General features: G+C 46.4%; 1 protein-coding gene across 1 annotated transcript in view; it reads left to right on the top strand.

Moving 5' to 3' along the window:
• LOC126251691 (protein THEM6-like) overlaps window positions 1-26,907 on the top strand; it is a 236,683-nt gene that overhangs the window by 195,045 nt on the left and 14,731 nt on the right. The window contains exon 3 of the mRNA XM_049952277.1: window positions 11,166-11,380. Within this exon, the coding sequence (XP_049808234.1) occupies window positions 11,166-11,380 (215 nt within the window). The remainder of the gene's footprint in view (window positions 1-11,165; window positions 11,381-26,907) is intronic.

Below are 26,907 nucleotides of genomic sequence, written 5' to 3' on the forward strand. Positions count from 1 at the left end.
GTAAGAGGCGACTAAAAGGAGTCCCTCCCCCTCAACCCCCCTGCGGGTCCGGGGTAAGAATAGGCCCGAGGTATTCCTGCCTGTCGTAAGAGGCGACTTAAAGGAGTCCCACCCCCTCAAGGGGGTAGTTAGCGCCTGCGTCCGGAGACGGACGGTTCCACGACCTCTATTTGCGGTCATTTTGCCTTTTCACTTCTCGTTTTTTCCTTTCTTTGGTTGGTTCCTTTCTTTGCTCTTCTCCACCTCACTGTCTTCCTTACTCTTTCCCCTGCATAATCTCCTTGCCTTCTCATTGCCTTCTTCTCATTGCCTTCTTCTCACTGCCTTCTTCTCACTGCCTTCTTCTCACTGCCTTCTTCTCACTGCCTTCTTCTCACTGCCTTCTTCTCACTGCCTTCTTCTCACTGCCTTCTTCTCACTGCCTTCTTCTCACTGCCTTCTTCTCACTGCCTTCTTCTCACTGCCTTCTTCTCACTGCCTTCTTCTCACTGCCTTCTTCTCACTGCCTTCTTCTCACTGCCTTCTTCTCACTGCCTTCTTCTCACTGCCTTCTTCTCACTGCCTTCTTCTCACTGCCTTCTTCTCACTGCCTTCTTCTCACTGCCTTCTTCTCACTGCCTTCTTCTCACTGCCTTCTTCTCACTGCCTTCTTCTCACTGCCTTCTTCTCACTGCCTTCTTCTCACTGCCTTCTTCTCACTGCCTTCTTCTCACTGCCTTCTTCTCACTGCCTTCTTCTCACTGCCTTCTTCTCACTGCCTTCTTCTCACTGCCTTCTTCTCACTGCCTTCTTCTCACTGCCTTCTTCTCACTGCCTTCTTCTCACTGCCTTCTTCTCACTGCCTTCTTCTCACTGCCTTCTTCTCACTGCCTTCTTCTCACTGCCTTCTTCTCACTGCCTTCTTCTCACTGCCTTCTTCTCACTGCCTTCTTCTCACTGCCTTCTTCTCACTGCCTTCTTCTCACTGCCTTCTTCTCACTGCCTTCTTCTCACTGCCTTCTTCTCACTGCCTTCTTCTCACTGCCTTCTTCTCACTGCCTTCTTCTCACTGCCTTCTTCTCACTGCCTTCTTCTCACTGCCTTCTTCTCACTGCCTTCTTCTCACTGCCTTCTTCTCACTGCCTTCTTCTCACTGCCTTCTTCTCACTGCCTTCTTCTCACTGCCTTCTTCTCACTGCCTTCTTCTCACTGCCTTCTTCTCACTGCCTTCTTCTCACTGCCTTCTTCTCACTGCCTTCTTCTCACTGCCTTCTTCTCACTGCCTTCTTCTCACTGCCTTCTTCTCACTGCCTTCTTCTCACTGCCTTCTTCTCACTGCCTTCTTCTCACTGCCTTCTTCTCACTGCCTTCTTCTCACTGCCTTCTTCTCACTGCCTTCTTCTCACTGCCTTCTTCTCACTGCCTTCTTCTCACTGCCTTCTTCTCACTGCCTTCTTCTCACTGCCTTCTTCTCACTGCCTTCTTCTCACTGCCTTCTTCTCACTGCCTTCTTCTCACTGCCTTCTTCTCACTGCCTTCTTCTCACTGCCTTCTTCTCACTGCCTTCTTCTCACTGCCTTCTTCTCACTGCCTTCTTCTCACTGCCTTCTTCTCACTGCCTTCTTCTCACTGCCTTCTTCTCACTGCCTTCTTCTCACTGCCTTCTTCTCACTGCCTTCTTCTCACTGCCTTCTTCTCACTGCCTTCTTCTCACTGCCTTCTTCTCACTGCCTTCTTCTCACTGCCTTCTTCTCACTGCCTTCTTCTCACTGCCTTCTTCTCACTGCCTTCTTCTCACTGCCTTCTTCTCACTGCCTTCTTCTCACTGCCTTCTTCTCACTGCCTTCTTCTCACTGCCTTCTTCTCACTGCCTTCTTCTCACTGCCTTCTTCTCACTGCCTTCTTCTCACTGCCTTCTTCTCACTGCCTTCTTCTCACTGCCTTCTTCTCACTGCCTTCTTCTCACTGCCTTCTTCTCACTGCCTTCTTCTCACTGCCTTCTTCTCACTGCCTTCTTCTCACTGCCTTCTTCTCACTGCCTTCTTCTCACTGCCTTCTTCTCACTGCCTTCTTCTCACTGCCTTCTTCTCACTGCCTTCTTCTCACTGCCTTCTTCTCACTGCCTTCTTCTCACTGCCTTCTTCTCACTGCCTTCTTCTCACTGCCTTCTTCTCACTGCCTTCTTCTCACTGCCTTCTTCTCACTGCCTTCTTCTCACTGCCTTCTTCTCACTGCCTTCTTCTCACTGCCTTCTTCTCACTGCCTTCTTCTCACTGCCTTCTTCTCACTGCCTTCTTCTCACTGCCTTCTTCTCACTGCCTTCTTCTCACTGCCTTCTTCTCACTGCCTTCTTCTCACTGCCTTCTTCTCACTGCCTTCTTCTCACTGCCTTCTTCTCACTGCCTTCTTCTCACTGCCTTCTTCTCACTGCCTTCTTCTCACTGCCTTCTTCTCACTGCCTTCTTCTCACTGCCTTCTTCTCACTGCCTTCTTCTCACTGCCTTCTTCTCACTGCCTTCTTCTCACTGCCTTCTTCTCACTGCCTTCTTCTCACTGCCTTCTTCTCACTGCCTTCTTCTCACTGCCTTCTTCTCACTGCCTTCTTCTCACTGCCTTCTTCTCACTGCCTTCTTCTCACTGCCTTCTTCTCACTGCCTTCTTCTCACTGCCTTCTTCTCACTGCCTTCTTCTCACTGCCTTCTTCTCACTGCCTTCTTCTCACTGCCTTCTTCTCACTGCCTTCTTCTCACTGCCTTCTTCTCACTGCCTTCTTCTCACTGCCTTCTTCTCACTGCCTTCTTCTCACTGCCTTCTTCTCACTGCCTTCTTCTCACTGCCTTCTTCTCACTGCCTTCTTCTCACTGCCTTCTTCTCACTGCCTTCTTCTCACTGCCTTCTTCTCACTGCCTTCTTCTCACTGCCTTCTTCTCACTGCCTTCTTCTCACTGCCTTCTTCTCACTGCCTTCTTCTCACTGCCTTCTTCTCACTGCCTTCTTCTCACTGCCTTCTTCTCACTGCCTTCTTCTCACTGCCTTCTTCTCACTGCCTTCTTCTCACTGCCTTCTTCTCACTGCCTTCTTCTCACTGCCTTCTTCTCACTGCCTTCTTCTCACTGCCTTCTTCTCACTGCCTTCTTCTCACTGCCTTCTTCTCACTGCCTTCTTCTCACTGCCTTCTTCTCACTGCCTTCTTCTCACTGCCTTCTTCTCACTGCCTTCTTCTCACTGCCTTCTTCTCACTGCCTTCTTCTCACTGCCTTCTTCTCACTGCCTTCTTCTCACTGCCTTCTTCTCACTGCCTTCTTCTCACTGCCTTCTTCTCACTGCCTTCTTCTCACTGCCTTCTTCTCACTGCCTTCTTCTCACTGCCTTCTTCTCACTGCCTTCTTCTCACTGCCTTCTTCTCACTGCCTTCTTCTCACTGCCTTCTTCTCACTGCCTTCTTCTCACTGCCTTCTTCTCACTGCCTTCTTCTCACTGCCTTCTTCTCACTGCCTTCTTCTCACTGCCTTCTTCTCACTGCCTTCGTCTCACTGCCTTCGTCTCACTGCCTTCTTCTCACTGCCTTCGTCTCACTGCCTTCGTCTCACTGCCTTCGTCTCACTGCCTTCGTCTCACTGCCTTCGTCTCACTGCCTTCGTCTCACTGCCTTCGTCTCACTGCCTTCGTCTCACTGCCTTCGTCTCACTGCCTTCTTCTCACTGCCTTCTTCTCACTGCCTTCTTCTCACTGCCTTCTTCTCACTGCCTTCTTCTCACTGCCTTCTTCTCACTGCCTTCTTCTCACTGCCTTCTTCTCACTGCCTTCTTCTCACTGCCTTCTTCTCACTGCCTTCTTCTCACTGCCTTCTTCTCACTGCCTTCTTCTCACTGCCTTCTTCTCACTGCCTTCTTCTCACTGCCTTCTTCTCACTGCCTTCTTCTCACTGCCTTCTTCTCACTGCCTTCTTCTCACTGCCTTCTTCTCACTGCCTTCTTCTCACTGCCTTCTTCTCACTGCCTTCTTCTCACTGCCTTCTTCTCACTGCCTTCTTCTCACTGCCTTCTTCTCACTGCCTTCTTCTCACTGCCTTCTTCTCACTGCCTTCTTCTCACTGCCTTCTTCTCACTGCCTTCTTCTCACTGCCTTCTTCTCACTGCCTTCTTCTCACTGCCTTCTTCTCACTGCCTTCTTCTCACTGCCTTCTTCTCACTGCCTTCTTCTCACTGCCTTCTTCTCACTGCCTTCTTCTCACTGCCTTCTTCTCACTGCCTTCTTCTCACTGCCTTCTTCTCACTGCCTCCTTCTCACTGCCTCCTTCTCACTGCCTCCTTCTCACTGCCTCCTTCTCACTGCCTCCTTCTCACTGCCTCCTTCTCACTGCCTCCTTCTCACTGCCTCCTTCTCACTGCCTCCTTCTCACTGCCTCCTTCTCACTGCCTCCTTCTCACTGCCTCCTTCTCACTGCCTCCTTCTCACTGCCTCCTTCTCACTGCCTCCTTCTCACTGCCTCCTTCTCACTGCCTCCTTCTCACTGCCTCCTTCTCACTGCCTCCTTCTCACTGCCTCCTTCTCACTGCCTCCTTCTCACTGCCTCCTTCTCACTGCCTCCTTCTCACTGCCTCCTTCTCACTGCCTCCTTCTCACTGCCTCCTTCTCACTGCCTCCTTCTCACTGCCTCCTTCTCACTGCCTCCTTCTCACTGCCTCCTTCTCACTGCCTCCTTCTCACTGCCTTTCTCTCTCTCTCTCTCTCTCTCTCTTTTCCTCTTCTTCCTTCCTCCCTGTGCGCGCCTGAAGGCCGACCCACGCGTTCGCACGTGTAGCCGGTGACGGGGTAACGCGTAATTCCCCGCCCTGGGTAGACATGTAAGGCACACGCGTACCCCCTGGTAAAGGCCAGGCCCGGGGAGGGGTGATTGCCTGAGCTGATACCTTCTGACCATGCCGATTGGTCCCTCCGTCTGTTTCTCGGGAGGTGTGACCTGAGGTGTAAACATTCACCTAAGGCGGGAGTGCCCTCTGAGAGGGTCCCCACAAGGAAGGAGCGCGCCATCGGAGACGCTGGCAATCATGGGGGATTTCTCCGCAATGGATTTCACTCCATCTCTCTCGACTTCTGCCCAAAAACGGAAACGTGACCAGCTACCAGTGACAAAAGTACTACCGCCTGCCCCACAGTTCCTCGTCGTTTCTCGATCTGAGGACGGAAAGGATTTTTCCTCTGTCAACCCTTTCGTTATCCAGAAGGGCGTCGATGCCATAGCCGGATCTGTCAAATCCTGTACCAGGTTGCGTAACGGTACCTTATTACTCGAAACTGAGAGCGCCTTTCAGGCACAAAAACTGCTTCGGGCCACACTCCTGTACACATTCCCTGTCCGGGTGGAGGCTCACCGAACTTTGAATTCGTCTCGTGGTGTGGTCTACACTAGATCCCTCGACGGTTTGACTGACGAGGAGATTCAATCTTTCCTCGCTGAGCAGGGCGTGACGGCTGTCCATAGGGTCATGAAAAAGGTCAACAATGACCTTGTACCGACCCGGACACTTTTTTTGACTTTCGATAGTGTTCAGCTGCCATCGCGCATCAAAGCGGGCTACGAGGTTATTTCTGTTCGCCCCTATGTCCCGACACCTACGCGCTGCTACCAGTGTCAGCGTTTCAGTCACACTCGTCAATCTTGTTCCAATGCGGCTAAATGTGTCACTTGTGGCAGGGATGCCCATGAGGGTGACTGTCCACCTCCGTCTCCTCGTTGTGTGAACTGTCAGGGTGACCATGCTGCATCCTCCCGCGACTGTCCTGTCTATAAGGAAGAACGCTGTATCCAAGAAATTCGGGTCAAAGAGAAAGTGTCCACCTCGGCTGCTCGCAAGCTATTGGCTAGTAGGAAGCCCACGCTGCTCCCAGCGGGGAAATACAGTACTGTCCTCGCCTCTCCTCGGACTACCAGGGAGGTGGCAACCCAGACCTGCGATCTGACCTTCAGCACCACGGTCGTCCGTTCGGCCAGTGCTAAGATCGCGCGGTCGACGTCTCCTCTTCGTCCCATCACCCCACAGACACCAGCCCCTTCATCAGCTTCTGCTAAGACGAAGACCCAGAAGTCAGATGCACGGGCCTTCAAGAAGGAACCGTCCCGTGCAGACTTCCTACGTACCTCGACCTCCCAGCCTTCGTCCGGTACTTCCACCAAACGACCATCCAAGAAGGCTAATAGGAAGCACAGTTCTCCTTCTCCGCCACGGCGCATTTCTTCTCCTGCGCCACCCAGCGGTTGCCGCCCCAGGCCGTCATCCCTTTCGCCTGGCCGCACCGCTGGTAGCCGAACATCTGGCCGTTCACCGGCGGAGGAAGCTCCCCCTCCCGGCCATCTTCCCAAGATGGCCGATGAACCTATAGACCCAATGGACGATGACTTGCGCCTACTGATAGCGGCGGCAGTGCTCGCTCGAAGCCAGGCCCTCAGCGGCCTTCGAGGTGACCCCTTCTTTCATTTTCCTTTTTTCTTACGATGGCACTTATTCACTGGAATATTCGCAGCATTCGCTCCAACCGAGAGGACTTGAAGTTGCTGCTTCGCTTGCACCGTCCGCTCGTCGTAGCCCTCCAGGAAACGAAGCTACGCCCATGCGATCAAATTGCCTTGGCACACTACACCTCTGTGCGTTTTGACCTACCCCCTGTGGTAGGTATCCCAGCTCATGGAGGGGTTATGTTGCTGGTCCGGGATGATATTTACTACGATCCCATCACGTTGCACACCGGCCTGCAGGCAGTTGCCATCCGCATTACTCTCCCCACTTTTACATTTTCCATTTGTACCGTTTACACTCCATCGTCGTCTGCCGTTACCAGGGCAGACATGATGCAACTTATTGCTCAGCTACCTGCACCATTTTTGTTAACTGGAGACTTCAATGCCCACCATCCCCTTTGGGGCTCTCCAGCATCCTGCCCGAGGGGCTCCCTGTTAGCAGACCTTTTCAACCAGCTCAATCTCGTCTGCCTCAATACTGGCGCCCCTACTTTTCTTTCGGATACATCTCACACCTATTCCCATTTAGATCTCTCTATATGTACTCCCCAACTTGCACGCCGGTTCGAGTGGTATGCTCTTTCTGATACATATTCGAGCGACCACTTCCCGTGTGTTATCCATCTCCTGCAGCATACCCCCTCTCCGTGCTCATCTAGTTGGAACATCTCCAAAGCAGACTGGGGGCTCTTCTCTTCAAGGGCGACCTTTCAGGATCAAACATTCCCAAGCTGCGATAGTCAGGTCGCACACCTCACGGAAGTCATTCTCACTGCTACTGAATATTCCATCCCTCACCCTACTTCTTCTCCACGTCGCGTACCGGTCCCCTGGTGGACCGCAGCATGTAGAGACGCTCTACGTGCTCGTCGACGTGCTTTACGCGCCTTTAAACGCCACCCTACAGTGGCGAATTGTGTCAATTATAAACGATTACGTACACAGTGTCGTCGTATTATTAAAGAAAGCAAGAAAGCCAGCTGGGCTGCTTTCACAAGCACCTTCAACAGTTTTACTCCTTCTTCTGTTGTCTGGGGTAGCCTGCGCCGGCTATCTGGCACTAGGGTCCACTCACCAGTTTCTGGCTTGACGGTCGCGAATGACGTCCTTGTGGCCCCTGAGGCTGTCTCCAATGCCTTCGGCCGCTTTTTCGCAGAGGTTTCGAGCTCCGCTCATTACCACCCTGCCTTCCTCCCCCGCAAACAGGCAGAGGAGGCTAGGCCACCTAACTTCCGCTCCTCGAATCGTGAAAGTTATAATGCCCCATTCACCATGCGGGAACTCGAAAACGCACTTGGCCGATCACGGTCCTCCGCTCCAGGGCCTGATTCTATTCATATTCAGATGCTGAAGAACCTTTCTCCTGCGGGTAAAGGTCTTCTTCTTCGTACTTACAATCGCATTTGGATTGAGGGACATGTTCCCGCATGCTGGCGCGAGTCTATTGTTGTCCCGATTCCTAAGCCGGGGAAGGACAAGCACTTGCCCTCCAGTTATCGACCCATCTCGCTTACCAGCTGTGTCTGTAAAGTGATGGAGCGAATGGTTAACTCTCGATTGGTTTGGCTGCTCGAGTCTCGACGCCTACTTACCAATGTACAATGTGGATTTCGTAGGCGCCGATCTGCTGTTGACCATCTGGTTACCTTGTCGACCTTCATTATGAATAACTTCTTGCGGAAGCGCCCGACCGCGGCTGTGTTCTTTGATTTGGAGAAGGCTTACGACACCTGTTGGAGGGCGGGCATTCTCCGCACCATGCATACATGGGGTCTTCGCGGTCGCCTCCCTCTTTTTATTCGTTCCTTTTTAATGGATCGACAGTTCAGGGTACGTGTGGGTTCTGTCCTGTCAGACACCTTTCGCCAGGAGAATGGGGTACCACAGGGCTCCGTTTTGAGCGTCGCTCTCTTCGCCATAGCGATCAATCCAATAATGGATTGCCTCCCAGCTGATGTATTAGGCTCCCTTTTCGTGGACGATTTTACCATCTATTGCAGCGCGCAGCGTACGTGTTTCCTGGAGCGCTGTCTTCAGCGTTCTCTTGACCGTCTTTACTCGTGGAGTGTCGCCAATGGCTTCCGTTTTTCTGCCGAGAAGACGGTCTGTATTAACTTCTGGCGCTACAAAGAATTTCTCCCACAGTCTTTACGACTTGGTCCCGTTGCTCTCCCATTCGTGGAGACAACAAAATTTTTAGGTCTTACATTTGACAGGAAACTTAGTTGGTCTCCACATGTGTCTTATTTGGCTGCCCGTTGTACCCGTTCTCTCAATGTCCTCCGTGTTCTCAGTGGTATGTCGTGGGGAGCGGATCGAACCGTCCTCCTTCGCCTATATCGGTCGATCGTCCGCTCCAAGCTGGATTATGGGAGCTTCGTATACTCCTCTGCACGGCCATCCATCTTACGCCGCCTCAACTCCATACAACATCGGGGTTTACGACTTGCGATCGGAGCGTTTTATACTAGTCCCGTCGAGAGTCTTCATGCTGACGCTGGTGAGTTGCCACTCACCTACCGGCGCGATATACTGCTTTGTCGGTATGCCTGTCGGCTACTGGCAATGCCTGACCACCCATCTTATCGTTCCTTTTTTGATGACTCTCTCGACAGTCAATACGGGTTGTATGTCTCCGCCCTGCTACCCCCTGGAGTTCGCTTTCGTCGCCTCCTTCAACACCTTCATTTTTCACTCCCTGCCACCTTTCGAGTGGGCGAGAGCCACACGCCACCTTGGCTCCAGGCTCAGGTTCGCGTCCACGTTGACCTCTGCTCGCTCCCGAAGGAGGTTACCCCCGATTCAGTCTACCACTCCCGTTTTGTCGAACTTCGTTCGAAGTTCATTAATATGACCTTCATTTATACAGATGGCTCTAAGACCAATGACGGGGTCGGGTGTTCTTTTATTGTCGGGGCACAAAGTTTCCAATATCGGCTCCATGGCCATTGTTCGGTCTTCACAGCTGAGCTCTTTGCCCTCTACCAGGCTGTCCTTTACATCTGCCGCCACCGACATTCTGCATATGTCATCTGCTCCGATTCCCTGAGCGCTATCCAGAGCCTCGGTGATCCGTACCCGGTTCACCCTTTCGTGCACCGGATCCAACGCTCTCTTCAGCAGCTGGTGGACGTCGGTTCTCCGGTTAGCTTTATGTGGATTCCTGGCCATGTCGGTATCCCTGGGAACGAAGCTGCAGATGCCGCGGCCAAGGCTGCGGTCCTCCAGCCTCGGACAGCTTCTTGTGGTGTCCCTTCGTCAGATTGTAGCAGGGTAATTTGTCGGCGCATTGTCTCGCTGTGGCATGCCGATTGGGCTGCACTTTCAGACAACAAGCTTCGGGCCTTGAAAGCTCTACCCGTGGCTTGGACGTCCTCCTCACGCCCTTCTCGGCGGGAGGAGGTAGTTTTGGCCCGGTTGCGAATTGGCCACTGCCGGTTCAGCCATCGCCATCTGCTGACGGCTGCGCCGGCGCCGTTCTGCCCATGTGGGCAATTGCTGACGGTCCGCCACATTTTAACGTCGTGTCCGAATTTTAACACCCTACGTCTCGATATTGGCCTGCCATGTACTGTAGAAGCCATTTTAGCGGATGACCCACGAGCAGCTGTTCGCGTTCTTCATTTTATCAATTTGACAACCCTCTCAAAGGACATTTGATTATGCTGTTTTCTTTTTAATCCTATGCCTGTCAGTATGTCTTTAATCGTGTTTTCCGTTTTGTTGCTGTTTTAAACTTGACTCGCGGTGCATTCCTAAAGTAGTCTGGGCGCTAATGACCGTTGACGTTGTGCGCCCTAAAACCACAAAAAAAAAAAAAAAACGATACACTTGCGACTTCAGGTAGCCCCAAAGCCAATAATCGCACGGACTGAGGTCTGGGGACCTGGGAGGCCAAGCATGACGGAAGTGGCGGCTGAGCACACGATCATCACCAAACGATGCGCGCAAGATCTTTCACGCGTCTAGAAATATGGGGTGGTTCTTTTTTTTCTAATAAAACCCCATGTCATTCCAAGCATGTATGTCAATTTTTACCCCTCTATCTACATTATTCCGTGGTTTATTAAGTTTTCAAATTTATAGTGACTTTTGGATCACCCGGTACAAAGAATGTCCGACAACGATAATGAGAACCTACCAAATAAACCAGAAAAGACAAGTCTTAGACACTAACGTACACGCATACCACCTAATAGGCTACGCCTCATGGTGACAGGTACCTTGTCTCAGCAATGCTGACCAGTTCTTATGCCATATGTTTGTTGCTCATTTCTGTCGGCATTAATTTTAAAATAGCATTGATGGCTTTTCCGCAATACTTCAAAGCAATGCAAATTTTACAAAAATTTACTCGTTTATAAACGATTTTTTAATAATGAAAAAATGTAGTTCCGCTGATATGGCTAATTCATGTTTCCATTTTTACCTGGTTGTTAATGAAAACAAAAAATGCCCGTTATAACTGAGACCATGTAAATACCGAAAAATACTGGTTATTTAGAACTGAAATATCGTTATCGGTAGCAACCGATCAGGTTTTCCCATCCCTAACGTATGATCTCTGTGGCTAACGTTACGAAAAATGCGGTTTTGGTACATGACCTCGTATAACTTCAGTGTGTGTCGGTGGACACGGTGGTAAGCAGTGTACTTCTTGCGGCAGGTGTGTGCCTCACGACGGACGTGGACACGCTGCTATTCCACATGAACAACGCGCGCTACCTGCGCGAACTGGACTTTGCCCGCGTCGACTTCTACGAGCGCACCGGGCTGTACCGCAAGATCCGACAGAAGGGAGGCGCCGTCGTCCAGGGCGCCTGCACCATCCGCTACCGCCGCTTCGTGCGGCCCTTCTCCAGGTTCAAGATCACCTCCAAGGTAAAAACACACTCGCTCACACTTACTACTACTACTACTACTACTTCTACTACTACTACTACCACCACCACTACTACTACTATAGTGCGCGCAAAATAACGGGGCCGCTAGATGCGCAGTAGGCAGGGCCAGCGTGGCGAGGGCGGTAGTGGGTGGCTGGTGGGAGGTCGTCAATGCACTGTAGGAGAAATGCTAAGCGCTAGAGGGGCACTGTGATACAAATTGAAGCCTACGCTCATAATTTCGGTACGTGAGTGGAGCATCTCCACACCCACACTTGCATGGTGACCATCCAAAAAGATCGATCACCTCTGCTTTGGCTAGTATCTAAAAAGAATTCCGCGGAAAATGCAACAAAAGCAGCGATTTCTTTTCGCCCTACTTGTCCACCATTTGTAACTTTGAGAAAAGGGTGTGACGAATTTTGAATAAAACCTACATCTCTCTTCCTGCTATGTTAAAATTAGCTCTTTTGCTAAAAGACAGCCGAGTTCATACGTCGTCACCTCACTAACAAATTGTGCAGACGAAACTGCGAGAAAATTCTGACTCAATGGTTACCTTGGTTTATCATGAAGTTTTTCGAAAAAGAAAGTTCTCAAGCATATCGAGATATGTGCTTCCTGTAACAGTATTCTCGGCAAAGAGAAATGGACCATACACCTTTTCCTGTGAAACTGCACAACACACATTAAATTTTGAAGAGCCCTTTCATGTTGAACAACTTCATGTGGTTACTCTGTACGCCATATTCTCAAATTATGACGGTCCACCTTTCCATTTAAGTAGTATGTTCCCTCGTCACTGAGCGTGGAAGAAAAACTGTCATCCTCCATCTTGCCAGGACAGAAATTACAGAACTCAACAAGTTGTTGTTTGTCACCTTCACGACGAGCTTGCAGTCGCTTAATTTTGTATGGTTTCATGTGTAAACGTCGACGCAACACACGCCAGACGGACAGCGGGGGCATGTGGAACTGTCGAGCCGCACGGCGAACGGATTTCTGCGGACTCCTTGTGAAACTATGGCGTATGTGTTCGACGTCTATGTCAAATACTCGGGGACCATCCGGCGATTTGCCTTCACACAATCAATCTGTTTCTCGGAATTGTGCATGCCATTGTCTAATGCTCTGTGCTGCAAGAGGATCCACACCATACCTAGTACGAAAGTCACGCTGAACAGTTATTGTTTGCCAAGTCACACTTTAGCTTTAAGCATAGTTCCGGTGTCATTTCCAAAGTTCAATGGCAGTGGTCTCCAGGCCCGAATTATGATGGCAGTGGTCCACACACAGTTTTGTGTGTGTGTGTGTGTGTGTGTGTGTGTGTGTGTGTGTGTGTGTGTGTGTCACCTCCATGAAGGCAAATTGAGTACCCCCATTGCCGCCACATCATCACCTACTGTAGTGTTTACTGCAACTCGTAACCATAACTTCGCCAAGAAACTCAATCAGGCACGCGCATTAGTTTTTTAATTGATTCTAGACCATTTCAGGTCAAATATACTAATCTTGAATATGGCACATATTGCCTGATGTTACAGATTAGATATAGACTTGGTCATAAGTTCAATCATGACCATTTGTGTGCTAAGTCAATAGGATGTTCATGCGTTGTAACCATAGCTAAGCAAGTATTTAACAATTACGTCTTAAAAAAAAAAGACCTAGTCGCAATGATGACGATGCTGACTATATTAAACCTTCCCACTCAAAAGTTCTTTTTAGGTGATTAAACTTCATGCTTACGCACAAAAAATTTTTCCTAGATAGGCCATACCTTCTAAGCACATGTCTTCCTCATATCATGACCAATGAATACTTTATAAATCTTAAGACAGTCGATCTAAGTACGTTCTGTACAGGTTACCATATATGCCCTTTTCCTCAGCTATACCTTTTACTTTACTTCACTTTACTAGTAAATTCAGCGTCAGGAGTTAAGTTCATGTCTTGTCCCAACAAGTAACTATCATACAGTCTATGCGCAGGCGCAAGGTATTGGGTCCGCCTATGCGGGCCTCATGACGCTACGGTAGGTTCCAGCACAGGACTCGTGGCCGCCGCATCGCGGTAGCGAAGTGGGGTCAAGGCAGTGCAAGATAAGTTTTACATTCTGACCACTATGGATTTGTAGTTTTAGCTCGACGATGTCCACTATGGACAAACGATAGATGCTGTTATTCTGAAGAAGGTTGGGTTATCCCGACCGAAATCTAGGTAAATTTCTAGGTACACTGAGGCTGTTCATTACTATAATTAAAATTACCCTCCAGATGTATTTTGGTGAGACTATTTCATCACAATCAGCACTCAGAATATCTAGGGGTTACATTGGACCCGACGAAGTCCTACAAGAGGCATCTGCAAAACATCGCTGCGAAGATACGAACTAGGAAAATCATCTTTCATCAGCTGTGGGGAACAACTTGGGGCTCCGCTGCCGGAACCCTGCGTACTTAGACACTTGGACTGTTCTACTCTAGTGCGGAATATGATGCTCCTAACCGCAACTCCCTATCCATCAAGACGCGGGTATCCTATAAAGAAACCGGCTTCGATCAAGAAAACCATCCATGAAAACAGCCATGGAACTACAAACGTCTCAGTTCAACTTAACTCATGGGAACGAGTGCCCTGCACATTGATAGAACTTCCCGCATAAGAAGGAACCCTCCCCCCCCCCCCCCTCCACTTGCGCCTTTGACTAGTCGCGCAGAATATAAACAATAATTTAACAGCTACGCCCCAGTCATGATAGCAGCACAGGCCTCTCTTCGTAAATGAGGTAAGGCTCCATCTCCAAAATGAGATTGTGGAGCAGCCAGACAAACAGTTAGTCAAATTGTTACAGAATATCCCAAGAGGACCTGTCCTAGCAATTTCGACGATTTCCTGACCGCAACCAATGACTCAAATCTTTACGCTCTCTAGACAAAAAAGATGCACCACGGGGAATTAACCGAAGGGGCGGGAATCAGTAAATAACGATATAAATGTACACAGAAACAAAAGGTTGCAATTTCGAAAAAATTGAATGATTTATTAAAGAGAGAGAGCTTGACAAATCGAGCAAGTCAATAACACGTTGGTTCACCTCCGGGCCTAACGCAAGCAGATATTAAGTTTGGCATTGACAGTTGTTGGATGTCCTCTTGAGAGGTATCGTGCCAAATTCTGTCAAACTGGCGCGACAGACCTGCAGAATCTTGAGCGGTTGGAGGGCTTTGCCCATAGTGCTCCAAACGTTCTGGACTGGGGAGATATCCAGCGACCTTGCTGGCCAAAGTAAGGTTTGGCAAGCACGAAGACAAGCATTATCTTGCTGAAATGGAAGCCTAGGATAGCTTGCCATGAAGGGCAACAAAACGAGTAGAATATCGTCGACGTACTGTTGTACTGTTAAGAGTGCCACGAATGGCAACCTAAGGGTCCTGCTATGAAAATAAATGGCAGTTTAGACCATGACTCCTGGTTGTCAGGACTTATGGTGAGCGACAGTCATGTTGGTATACCATCGCTGTCCAGGGCGTCTCCAGACATGGTCTTCGGCCTGAAATATCATTCTTCAGTGACGAACGCAGTATCCCGTTGGTTGTCATCTGCGGCACTATCATAACCTAGCTGTACTTCGATGATATTCTACACTTCGTTTTGTTGCCCTTCACGGCAAGCCATCCTCGGCTTAACAAGAAGATAATGCCCTCCCGCACATAGCTGCTAGTATTCGTGATTGCTAAATCCTACCTTGGCCAACAGGGTCGCTGTAAGAGTTCTGTCCAGAAAGTTAATAGCATTATGAACATGGCTCTCTAAGTCCGGAATTTTCACTATCTAACGCGATAGACAGAATTTGGCATGATAGGAGAACATACTACTACTACTATTACTATTACTACTACTACTACTACTACTACTACTACTACTCCTCTGTGAATCAATGCTTAGACTGCTAACTTCTTGGATAAGAGCCAGAGGTGGACTAACGCATTACTGACTTGTTCAGCCGGCCGCTGTGGCCGAGCGGTTCTAGGTGTGACCGCTACGGTCGCAGGTTCGAATCCTGCCTCGGGCATGGATGTGTGTGATGTGCTTAGGTTAGTTAGGTTTAAGTATTAAGTTCTAGGGGACTGATGACCTCAGAAGTTAAGTCCCATAGTGCTCAGAGCCGTATGAGCCATTTGAAAGCTACACAGTGCGAAAACAAAATTGGAAACACTCCCGAAACATGAAAGGAAATACGCCTGAAAGCTGTTAGCAGACATCCACATGTGTAATAGGGCTGTTGCTAAGGTATCGAGATATATTCTTTTCAAAAATTGACATACATCGCCGGTATCTTTCTTCCCGACATATCGATATCGAAATGGTAATATACAGTACCGATATTATTTTATATTTTAGTGTTTTCGCAGTTTTCGGTAAATCTTTTAAATTGTTCCTTTGAAACTGTAGTCGAACGTAATTTGAGTTTCACTGTGTGAAGGAGTCTCGCTCGTTTTTTAACTTTCATCACGCCCAGTCTCTGTCTTCGACTTGGTGGAACAAGTTTAGGTAGCACTAAGTAGTAATCAGATCGCACGGGGGGATGGGGAGGTGTGTGTGTGTGTGTGTGTGTGTGTGTGTGTGTGTGTGTGTGTGTGTGTGTGTGTGTGTGTGGTGAATGCAATAACGAGTTTTCCGATGTGAAGAAATAACATTCCAGTTGCGCTAGAAAACAATTTTTTCCGCACCTATTTCTCCACATCGCTATTCTTCAAAAACAGTTGCTGCAAATAAAAAGAACATCTAAATGACAAGATTGGTCTTCGCGGTGGGCGGAGACGTGTGAGGGAAAAGATGACGTAATCGGCACTCGGCGCTACCAACACAAATTGCAACGTTTAGCTTCACCACGCAATTTTGACACTGTTAACTGCTAAGTCGCTGGCGTCTGCAGAAATGAAAAAACAGGGAAGTCGACATGAGGTGTTCCAGACAAATCAGATGCGTGACGAAACCGAACGACTGACTCTTCGGACACCTTTTATAGTGCCACTTACATGCAATCAGCATTGTCAGCAAAGTGGTTATCGCCAAGCGTGAACGTGCATCGTCTTCCTTTCAGTTCTTGTTCTAGGAGGATAAGCAGGCTACTAGCTTGTTCATGTATAGAATATCTAATAACAAATCAACACTTCAATATACCGATCTAAACGTGGCACTACAGGGTGAAAATTATTTAAACCGACAAACTCTGGGATGTTGTAGGGGACACAAAAACAAATATTTTTCCCTAATGTCATTTTTTTTCCTATAAGGAGTATTTAAAACGGTAGAGGAAGATTTCTCTGGTGGCAAATTAATTAAACCAACAAACACTTTTCCATTTTTTTTATGAGCAAGAGACAACACATTAACACAACCCAATTTCAATTACAGTAGATTTTCAAAAATGCCTCCATTGACACGTAAACAAAGGTTACACTGGCGGATCATGTTCTATCAGACACTGGCTAAAACCCCAGGAGTGTCCTGAATCGTTCCTGCTGCTGCTACTATCCGGGCAGCCAGATCCTCTTCTGATGCAACAGGAGTTGCGTAAACAAGGTTGTGCAGCTCTCCCCACACAAAGTCCAAAGGGGACATATCTGGGGATCGAGCAGGCCATGGTACAGGACCACCTCTGCCAATTCACATTTCTGGGAACCGTCGGTCCAGGAATCGACGCAAACGACGACTGAAATGTGCCGGCACTCCGTCAGGTTGGAACCACATGCGTTGTCTTGTAGGGAGCGGCACGTCTTCCAGCAATTCTGTCAATGCTCTGGCGAGAAAATTGTAACAGTACCTGCCATTTAGCGGCGTAGGTAGCAGATACGGCCCAATTAAAGTCCCCAACAACACCGACCCTCACATTAACTAAGAACCGCCCTTGATGAGCGCTAGTAACTGTGGCATGTGGGTTATCCTCACTCCAAACATGCGAATTGTGCATGTTGAAGACTCCATCACGCCCGAACGTTGCTGCATCGGTAAACAACACAGAGGATGGAAATGTAGGATGCATTTCACACTGTTCCAGGTACCACTGCGAAAATTGTTGTCTGGGTGAATAATCAACTGGTTCCAGGTTGTGGAGACGCTGTAAGTTATAGACGTAACAATTGCTCTCGAAGGACTGTTCTTACATTCGTCTAAAGGATCCCGCTCCACATGCTGCAAGACAGCTTCCTCGAATTGCAGCGTTCTTACCGTGCGACAGCGTTCCTGTCCAGGTAATCTGCTAAATGACCCGGTCTCCCGCAGACGTCGGCACACAGCAGCAAAGGTCGTATGATGCGGGATACGGCGATTAGGATATTGTTGTTGATAAACCCGCTGTGCAGCTCGTCCGTTGTTGCACTACGTAGTACGCACCAACCATATCTCCAGGTGTATCGCTCCATTAGTAAACATAGACAATGCGCTACTACACTGGTGGACAGCAGTTGCCTACAACTGAAGAGCGTAATACGGCCTCCACCGGTTTAAATAATCCTCATAGGAAAAAATGACATTAGGGGAAAATATTTGTTTTGATGTCCCCTACAACCTCCCAGAGTTTGTCGGTTTAAGTACTTTTCACCCTGTATATTACAATGTGCAGCGGATATTGTTATAGCCCGCATCTCGTGGTCGTGCGGTAGCGTTCTCGCTTCCCACGCCCGGGTTCCCGGGTTCGATTCCCGGCGGGGTCAGGGATTTTCTCTGCCTCGTGATGGCTGGGTGTTGTGTGCTGTCCTTAGGTTAGTTAGGTTTAAGTAGTTCTAAGTTCTAGGGGACTTATGACCACAGCAGTTGAGTCCCATAGTGCTCAGAGCCATTTGAACCATTTTTTGGATATTGTTATAGGCTGGTACGTAGTCATTGTTTTCTGTCGATATATCGAGAGCCAATATTGAGATTTTAAAATATCGATATATCAGATTCCCGATATTTTTAAAAATATGTGTGTAATATCGGTTATATGCCTGCCATTAGCTAGTGGCTAGATACCATGGCGACTTCTACACTTGATAGCATCATAGCCGAAATTCGATAATGGCGGATCACAATCAATTATCGATGACTGAAATTCTGTCATTTCAGATTATAATCTTCATCATTATTATCATTACCTAATGTCTCCACTGGAGAACGATAAGCAGTGGACTTCCAATGTTTCTTAAGGTTCTTCTTATTTTTCCTAATATTTCTTCGTTTTCTCGCCGAAGGCCTTGTTTCTTTCTTGCTTTCTTTCTTTCTTTCTTTCTTTTATCCACTTCGGTCGGTACGGTTTTGGCTCCGTCTCTGGAGTAAACTTCCACTTGTCAGTTTTGCTTCTGAACATGTCCCTATCTGATGGTTTAGGTTATGTCAATTTGTGCTTTTCCCAAATCTTTCTCAACATCACTTACCCAGAGTATTGCTGCATTAAGTGATGTCACATAGTCTAAGCCGGTATCAAGCCAGGTTTAAAAAGGAAGAGGGGGAGGAGTAACACCTTGTTAAAAAACCTTGGTTCACCTGAACCGGGTGATGGTACCTTGTAAGGGTTCCTTGCCAGGATATCGGCGAAGACCGCAACGGCAGTGGAGACGACGACTCAGATCAACGAAATGTCGGTCTGGCGGAAGAGGCAAGCGTTATAAAGAAGATAAAGCATATTTAAAAGTCCAGATACGTCTGTGGTAACCGCCGGTGCTCTTGTTAGCATCTGTTCACCGTATGAGGCACGGCTGAACACAGGGCTCAAGCAACTAAAAATCCTTAGTTCTACCCAAACAGCATTACCTGGGACCTAATTAGTAGGAGAATGATTCGTACAAGTGTAATTATTGTTGTTGTTTTTATGCAATGTCCTTACCCGGTAGTTCTCAATGCTAAATTCGCCTGAAACATCCCCTTTGCAAAATTGATGAATTACTGTGCTGATAAACCTCTATGTTGTTTGATTTTCAAACAGCTGAGCAAAACTGAACGCACTCAGACATTTCTCTCTTTACTTATTCTGATCAACACTAAACTGACAAACAATATTTTTAGCGCAACGCAGTCTCACTTTCAAAAATCCCTACAAAAGTATGGCCCTGTCTAACAATAACCTGTACCTTTCATGAATCACTTACCTCACAAAAATCTTCGTTACTCGAACTACTGCAATACAGCGAGCGCCATTACTGCCAGCTAAATAAAAGATTCAAGCTACTGAAGGCACTAACTGCTGATAGGCATAATCAGTAAATGAAAGATTTTGATAGAGAACAATCAATGTATTTACCTTCATAATATTCAAAAGTCATCATTATATAATCAGTTCATGATATCCAGTATGACAAATTTACTCTATCTGGCGGACACACGTCCAGATCGTCCGTTCTTAAAATTCTGCCATCTCTCCCCTCACATCCACCACTGCTGGTGGCTCACCTCCAACAGCGCAATGCTACCCGCTGTTCAAATCCAAATGCCCAACACTACAATAGCAAATATTCCAACAATGTAAACCAGCCACAGACTTCACACAGCACAGTCAGTGTTTTTCATATAGAGCGCTACGTGGCGTTACCAACATAAAAACCTAAACAGCCTACTTACACGCTTATACACTCACATCACTACTCAACATTTCACACTTACGTGCCTGGCAAAGGGTTCTTCGAACCACCTTCAGAATATTTCTCTAGTGTTCAGTTCTCAAACAGCGTGTGGTGAAAAACGAACACTTAAATAAAACGAACACTTAAATCTTTCTTTATAAACTCGATTTCTCTTGTATTATTACGATAATCATTTCTCGCCATGCAGATTTGCGATAGTAAAATACAGGGTGGCGCAGGGGAACGGGAAATGTTGAACGTTACAGTTGGCAGCACTGTAGCGCCGGCAGATGTTCGAAACTTTGCACAGTTGATGTGAACGCATTGCCATTTAGTAATCATGGAGAATTGGACTGGTGCGGAACGTGCAGTAGTTGTGAGAGCGTTTTACAAAAATGGCGATAGTGCGACTGCCGCGCAGAGAACATATCGACAGCATTACCAGCTTGGACGTCATGGACGTGTCCCATCTGCGTATGCGATTACAACGCGGGTGCGTAATTTTGAAGAAACAGGATCTGCCTTGAAAAAGAAACCTTCAGGTGGCATTCCAGCGGTACGTACCCCAGAGAACATTGCAGTTGCTAGAGCTGCAATCGAGAGAAGTCCTCGCCGCTCCGTTCGACAGCATGCATCTTCGCTAGGGATTAAGCGACGAAGCTTCCAAAGAATACTGCACGAATTAGACTTCCATCCCTATAAGTTGCAGATTGTGCAACACTTACATGAACGAGACCCAGCGTCACGTATGGAGTTTAGTAGCCAAATATTGGCTAAAATCAACGAGGACGCGAATTTCTTTGGTAACTTATGGATATCAGACGAAGCCCATTTCCACCTGAACGGATTCGTGAACAAACAGAATTTTCGTTATTGGGCACAGGACAATCCTTGTGAGTTTCACCAGCGACCACTACATAGCGCCAAGGTCACAATATGGTGTGCTGATAGCGCCAAGGTCACAATATGGTGTGCTGTATCATGTCATGGTGTTATCGGCCCTTATTTTTTTGAACGTGAGGATGGTAGTGCAGTGACAGTAACATCCGCTCGATATGTTGAAATGCTTCAAACATTCTTTACACCGAGACTGTACGAGCTTAATCTTAACGTCGAAAACATGTGGTTTCAGCAGGACGGAGCCACGTCACACACTGCTCGACAATCGATGGCAGCAGTTCGTCAATTGGTTGGAAGACGCATTATTTCACGTAACGGTGACATTGCATGGCCTTCGCGATCCCCTGATCTTAGTGTGTGAGACTTCTTCCTGTGGGGATATCGTACAGGCAAGGTGTACCGTACACGTCCTGCAACAATCCATGAACTGAAGGAGAACATTGAAAACGAAATCACTGCCATTCCCCAAGATTTGTTCCACCGCGCGTTCCAGAGTTTTCATAACCGGCTGTTAGAGTGTGAACGCCGAATGGGAGCACATCTTTCCGATGTCATCTTTAAAAGGTAAAGAGACACTTTTGGACATTTTGATTGTAAAGACATACTGAATAATGGCATACTGAATACATTCACTTTCGTTAATAAATTACTAGTTTTATGAATTTTTTCATGGAAATGACGTTATTTAGAAATTTCCAGTTTCCCTGCGCCACCCTGTATCTTCACATTCAACGGAGAAATTCGGTGATTGAAATTTCGCAGAGAGATTCCGCCGGAATGAAAAACCCTTTTGTTTTAATGATTGCCATACCAGCTCGCTTATTATATCAGTGACAATTCTCCCGTATCTCGCGGTAATACGATACGAGCTGCCCTGCTTTGAACTTTCTCGATGTAATCCGGCAATCCTATCTGGTAAGGAGGCCATACCGCATAGCAATACGCTAGCAGAGGACGGACAAGCATATTGTAGGCAGTCTCTTCAGTAGACCTGCTGCATCTTCTAAGTGTTCTGCCAATAAAACGCTGTCTTCGGTTTGCCTTCCCCGCAACATTATCTATGTGATCCTTCCAATTTAAGTTGTTCGTATTTTTAATTCCTAGGCATTTAGTTGAATTGACAGCCATTAAATTTGTGGTTCATCGTATAACCTCAGTTTAACGGACTTCGTTTCGTACTCATAAGGATGCCCTCACACTTACTACTTACTGAGACCCTATTGCCATATCGTGTCTGTTATCTCGCAATTGTTTTTGATCTTCTGATCACTTTACTAGACATTTCTAGGCTGCTTGGATTGTCTCCTAAATAATTTATACAGATTAGGAACTGCAGAGGGCCTGTAATACTTCCTTGGGGAACGCCGGATATCATTCTGTTTTACTCGGTTTCCGTCGAATACTGCGTACTGTGACATTTCTGACAGGAAATGACGAATCCAGTCGCACGACCAAAGACCTTGTAAAAAATAACTAGACTCACTGATGGCGCTGCAGTCGCGGTATAATTTGAACATTCGCCTGGACGCCATTATAGTGGTTGTAGTCTGATGTGTTGTGTAGTATTGTTGTTTATGAAGACTCAGATTCAACGTTGTATATTTGTTGGGGCGTACATACAGTATTTGTTACTCGTAATTCTACTGTCTGTACGTTCCAATCAAAAGAAGTACAATGGTGAGGAGTTGTGCAGCGATTAATTGTACAAATAAATTCGAGAAAGGAACGAATATTAAATTTCACAGGTATGTGGATATTTTAAGTTGTTTTGTATGTCAGTGCACTTGCTTAATAAATGTGTTTGTAACACGGTATTAGCATAATGTCTGTGCATCTATTTACAGGTTTCGTTTCTCAAAACCACAGCTGTTACAAAAATGGTTACACGCTGTCAGGAGGCAAGATTTCCGACCGACAGAATACCATTTTATATGTTCTGATCATTTTGAAGAAAGTTGGCTGATCGGTAGTGTTTTCATGGTCTAGATTAGGTTGAAACTTGATAATTTGGTCGTGAGTTGCCAAAGCACTATGCCATATAAAACGCGCTTCTCGTCATAAAATCTAAAGCAAGGTAGTCAGACAATATCTATGAATATAGTGGGCAAATCTTTGATGCATTTTGCGTACATCTATCGTAAATGAACTACGAAAAATGCTAGGGGTCCAGTACATAACTTTTAGCTACGGCAGATTCCATGTAGTAGGTAAGATAAATTCATAAACAGTGACTAGTTGCTGTTTGTTCATAAATTAAAAAGTGTATTGTAGTAACGTATTTAAATGAGGCATTATGTTTGTGACCTAACTCAAGGGAAGGCATTTTATAACCAAAAGCGATGTATAAACATTCGAACTCCGCGCGTCAGTTTACCACTCTAATGGCCGCCGCCCAGCTATTCAATCTGTCCGCTCTTCACAGTCGACCACTCGTGCGGTTGTGGGGGCCTGCGCACGACTGATGCGACACTTCCTACACACGCAGTTTGATTAAGGGGGGTAGGACGTGAAACGGGCCGACTTGGAGCAGGAGAGGCACCACAGGACATTTTAATTTACACTGTCTATACTTTTACAAATAAATTCATAAAATTTTGTTAGCATGACCAGGAACGATTCAGGATTCACTCATAGCAGAGGAAGTTCAAAAACATAACAAAACAAATTTTTTTACATGTGAAATTTCATCATTTTTTCACTTGGTATTGGCTGCATTTGTTGCTGTAGGTACACTTTTCTTCATAAGTAAGAGATTCTTCGATGAATTTTGCACAGCATACAAACCATACTTACAGGTGTATAAAACTCTAGAATTTCCGAAATCTGTTAAAAACTGTGGTAAAAATTGAGAATTAACTATAAAATTCGAGTTTTCTCTAAATACGAAGTTCAAAACGTAACAGCCCATTCATTTTTCCATAGATTAAATAAATTACAGTGTTTCATACACCTGTAAGTATGGTTTGTAAGCTGTGCAAAATTCATCGAAGAATCTCTTACTTATGAAGAAAAGTGTACCTATGACAAGAAATGCATCCAACAGTAAGTGGAAAAAATCATGAAATTTCAAATTAAAAAAATATTATTTCGTGTTTTTGAACTTCCACTGCTATGAGTGTGAATCCTGAATCCTTCCTGGTCATGCTGACAAAGTTTTATGAATTTATTTGTAAAAGTATGGACAGTGCAAATTAAAATGTCCTGTGGTGCCTCTCCTTCTCGAAGTCGGCCCGTTTGACGTCCTTCCCCCCCCCCCCCCCCCCCCTTAAAGTCTCATGGGAGGAATGCATTTGTGTGCTCTTTCCACAACTAAGAACTCGAGTAGAAGTCAAAGACGTGCCTCGTGCATTACCCTGAGTAGAATACGCAGTTTCCTCGTGTCAGCTGCCGCCGCAAAGCGGAACAAGTAGTCAGCAGTTTTTCTGGTACACAGGCTGACACGTCAGCGGAGCACGCTCACGTATTTCATAAGCTGTGCACGCTTGTTTGACAAACATACAGTATACAGGTCGAAGACAGCCCAGTGGAAGTGCCGAATGGACCGTTACGCAAAGGTTGTAGAAACCTGACGCACCATTCCCGAGTATTCAAATAACCGCCAAGTGCCCATGTTTAGCAGGTTGTTCCTTATGAAAATACTACGAATTTGATTCAAGGACACAGCAGTTATGTCAGACGGCACCAGTTTGACGAAGTAATATATGATTCAGAAGATAATGCACCAATTCGTAAATAAATTAGAACAATAGCTCCTTAAATAATGAACACTAGATCAGTAAAAAGTCGCATTGCTTCTGTAAACGTGAAGTGTGTTCGAAAATAAGTGGCGGTGATGGGAGGCAGTTCACTGCCACAGACAGGAAATCGTAGACACGACTTGCGGTTGACATAGCAGTCGCTAAGTTGATGAGAAGAATGAAGTCTTGCGCTAAATGAAAGTGATTACACCGTCCGTGCAAACAATTCAGAGACTACGTGAAATGTATTCGCAGTTGCGAATATGTTCAATCATCAGCTGTGTAATGAATTGACAATGGAAAATTTGTGCCTGACCAGTACTCGAACCCGGAATTCCCGCTTATCACGATAAGAGTTCGAGCAAACAGTTTGGACACTTGTTTATACCCCACGCCGACATTAATAGCTCTTGGGAGGAAACAAACACTATTCCAGTTGTTGACGCTTTGCTGCCAAAAAAACTAGAAAAATATGAAGTTTTTTAAAGCTGTTAAAACTAACGTGCCCGGATGGAACCCTGCATCTCTGATGATGGGCTTCGAAATTACCATCGTCCAAGCAGCTAAGAGTTGGTTTCCAGGTGTATCGTTCCAGCCTACAAGGAAAACACGCTGTCACGTACGAATGTGTTCCGCTATAACATGACTTCCGCTGGAAATGTTGGGTGATGATTGGCTGCGTATTCAAGAGAACACGCCTGAAAACCAAAAGCTTCAGGACTTTTGCGACTACTTTGTGGGCCAGTGACTCAGTAACGAACATATACCAAGAGAGATGTGCACGTGCGAAGAAAGACGCCACCACACTAAGTCTCAGGATAGAACCGAAGAATAAGTACGTTATCGAAAGTTCATCCGAATCTTTACCCTTTGTGAGAAATCTTTGAGAAGATGCAGAGTATCACAGCCACCAGTTTCACAGACTAATTTTAAACTTTGCTGGGAAAACAAGAAAAAGGTCAGCAGTGAAGACTGACGAAACGATTGCAAAAGCTTTAAAGAAACTCCAAACCAAAGGTAATTTACAATCGTTTCTGGCTTGTGTAGCCTACACACAGAAGTTAAAATTTCGAAGAAAACGTCAGGGTCGTTGAAAAATTTGTAACTGTTGAAAAGTTTGTTACACTATTCATTGTCAATCTCGTAAACACTGTAAATACGTTTTATGGGAGACAGAACGAGACTACCTCGTCGTGCTGTTCCCTGGAAACGACGCGAAGTCGCTAAATGTTACTTGAAATTTGTAAAATATTCCCGACTGAAGACGCTGTCTCAAAGATCTGGCCTTTTCTAGGGAGGTTCTTAGACACACAATCTGTATGGGCAGACACCGAATGCAAAATATTTGTAGCGGAAACGCAGGTTTATGACACGCAATTAAATCCGCAATTTCTCCCTCCATTAGAAGAACAAACCAGCATGAAACTAGTAGAGATTAGTACTCGTTCCATAGATCATGAAAACGACACTTCGTAATGATGTGGTACGTGTCAGGTTAATTAAAGGTGTCTATACAAGATATTAAATTACACAAAATATTACATGACACTTAATATTTTTAATTTTTTGTGTGTGTGTGTGGGGGGGGGGGGGGGAAATTACCCGCTTACTATATCCAAAAATTCATGAGTAGGAGTTGCCATTCAGAAATTCTTTTAATTTCTTTTTAAATGCTATATGGCTATCTGTCAGACTTTCGATGCTATTAGGTAAGTGACCAAAGACTTGGGGCAGCATAATTTACCCCCTTCTGAGCCAAAGTTAGATTTAACCTTGAGTAGTGAAGATATCCTTTCTTCTAGTGTTGTAGCCATGTACACTGCTATTACTTTTGAATTCGTTCGGATTTTTAATAACAAATTTCATATATATATATATATATATATATATATATATATATATATATATATAGGGAGGCTACAGTGAAGATATCTAGCTCTTTAAATAAGTGTCTGCAGGATGTTCTTGGATGAGCTCCAGCAATTATTCTCATTACACGCTTCTGTCCAATGAACACTCTTTTACTCAATGATGAGTTACCCCAGAATATGATGCCATACGAAAGCAGAGAATGAAAATAGGCGTGGTGACCTAATTTACTCAGTTGTATATCGCCAAAATTTGCAATGACTCTAATAGCATAAGTAGCTGAACTCAAACGTTTCAGCAGAGCTTCAGTGTGTTTTTTCCAGTTCAACCCCTCATCAATGCATACACTTAGAAATTTTGAATATTCTACCTTAGCTACCGATTTCTGATCGAAGTCTCTCTTTATTAGTGGTGTCATT

Source organism: Schistocerca nitens, chromosome 4 (assembly GCF_023898315.1).
Source record: "Schistocerca nitens isolate TAMUIC-IGC-003100 chromosome 4, iqSchNite1.1, whole genome shotgun sequence".
In the NCBI taxonomy this organism is placed as follows: Eukaryota; Metazoa; Arthropoda; class Insecta; order Orthoptera; family Acrididae; genus Schistocerca; species Schistocerca nitens.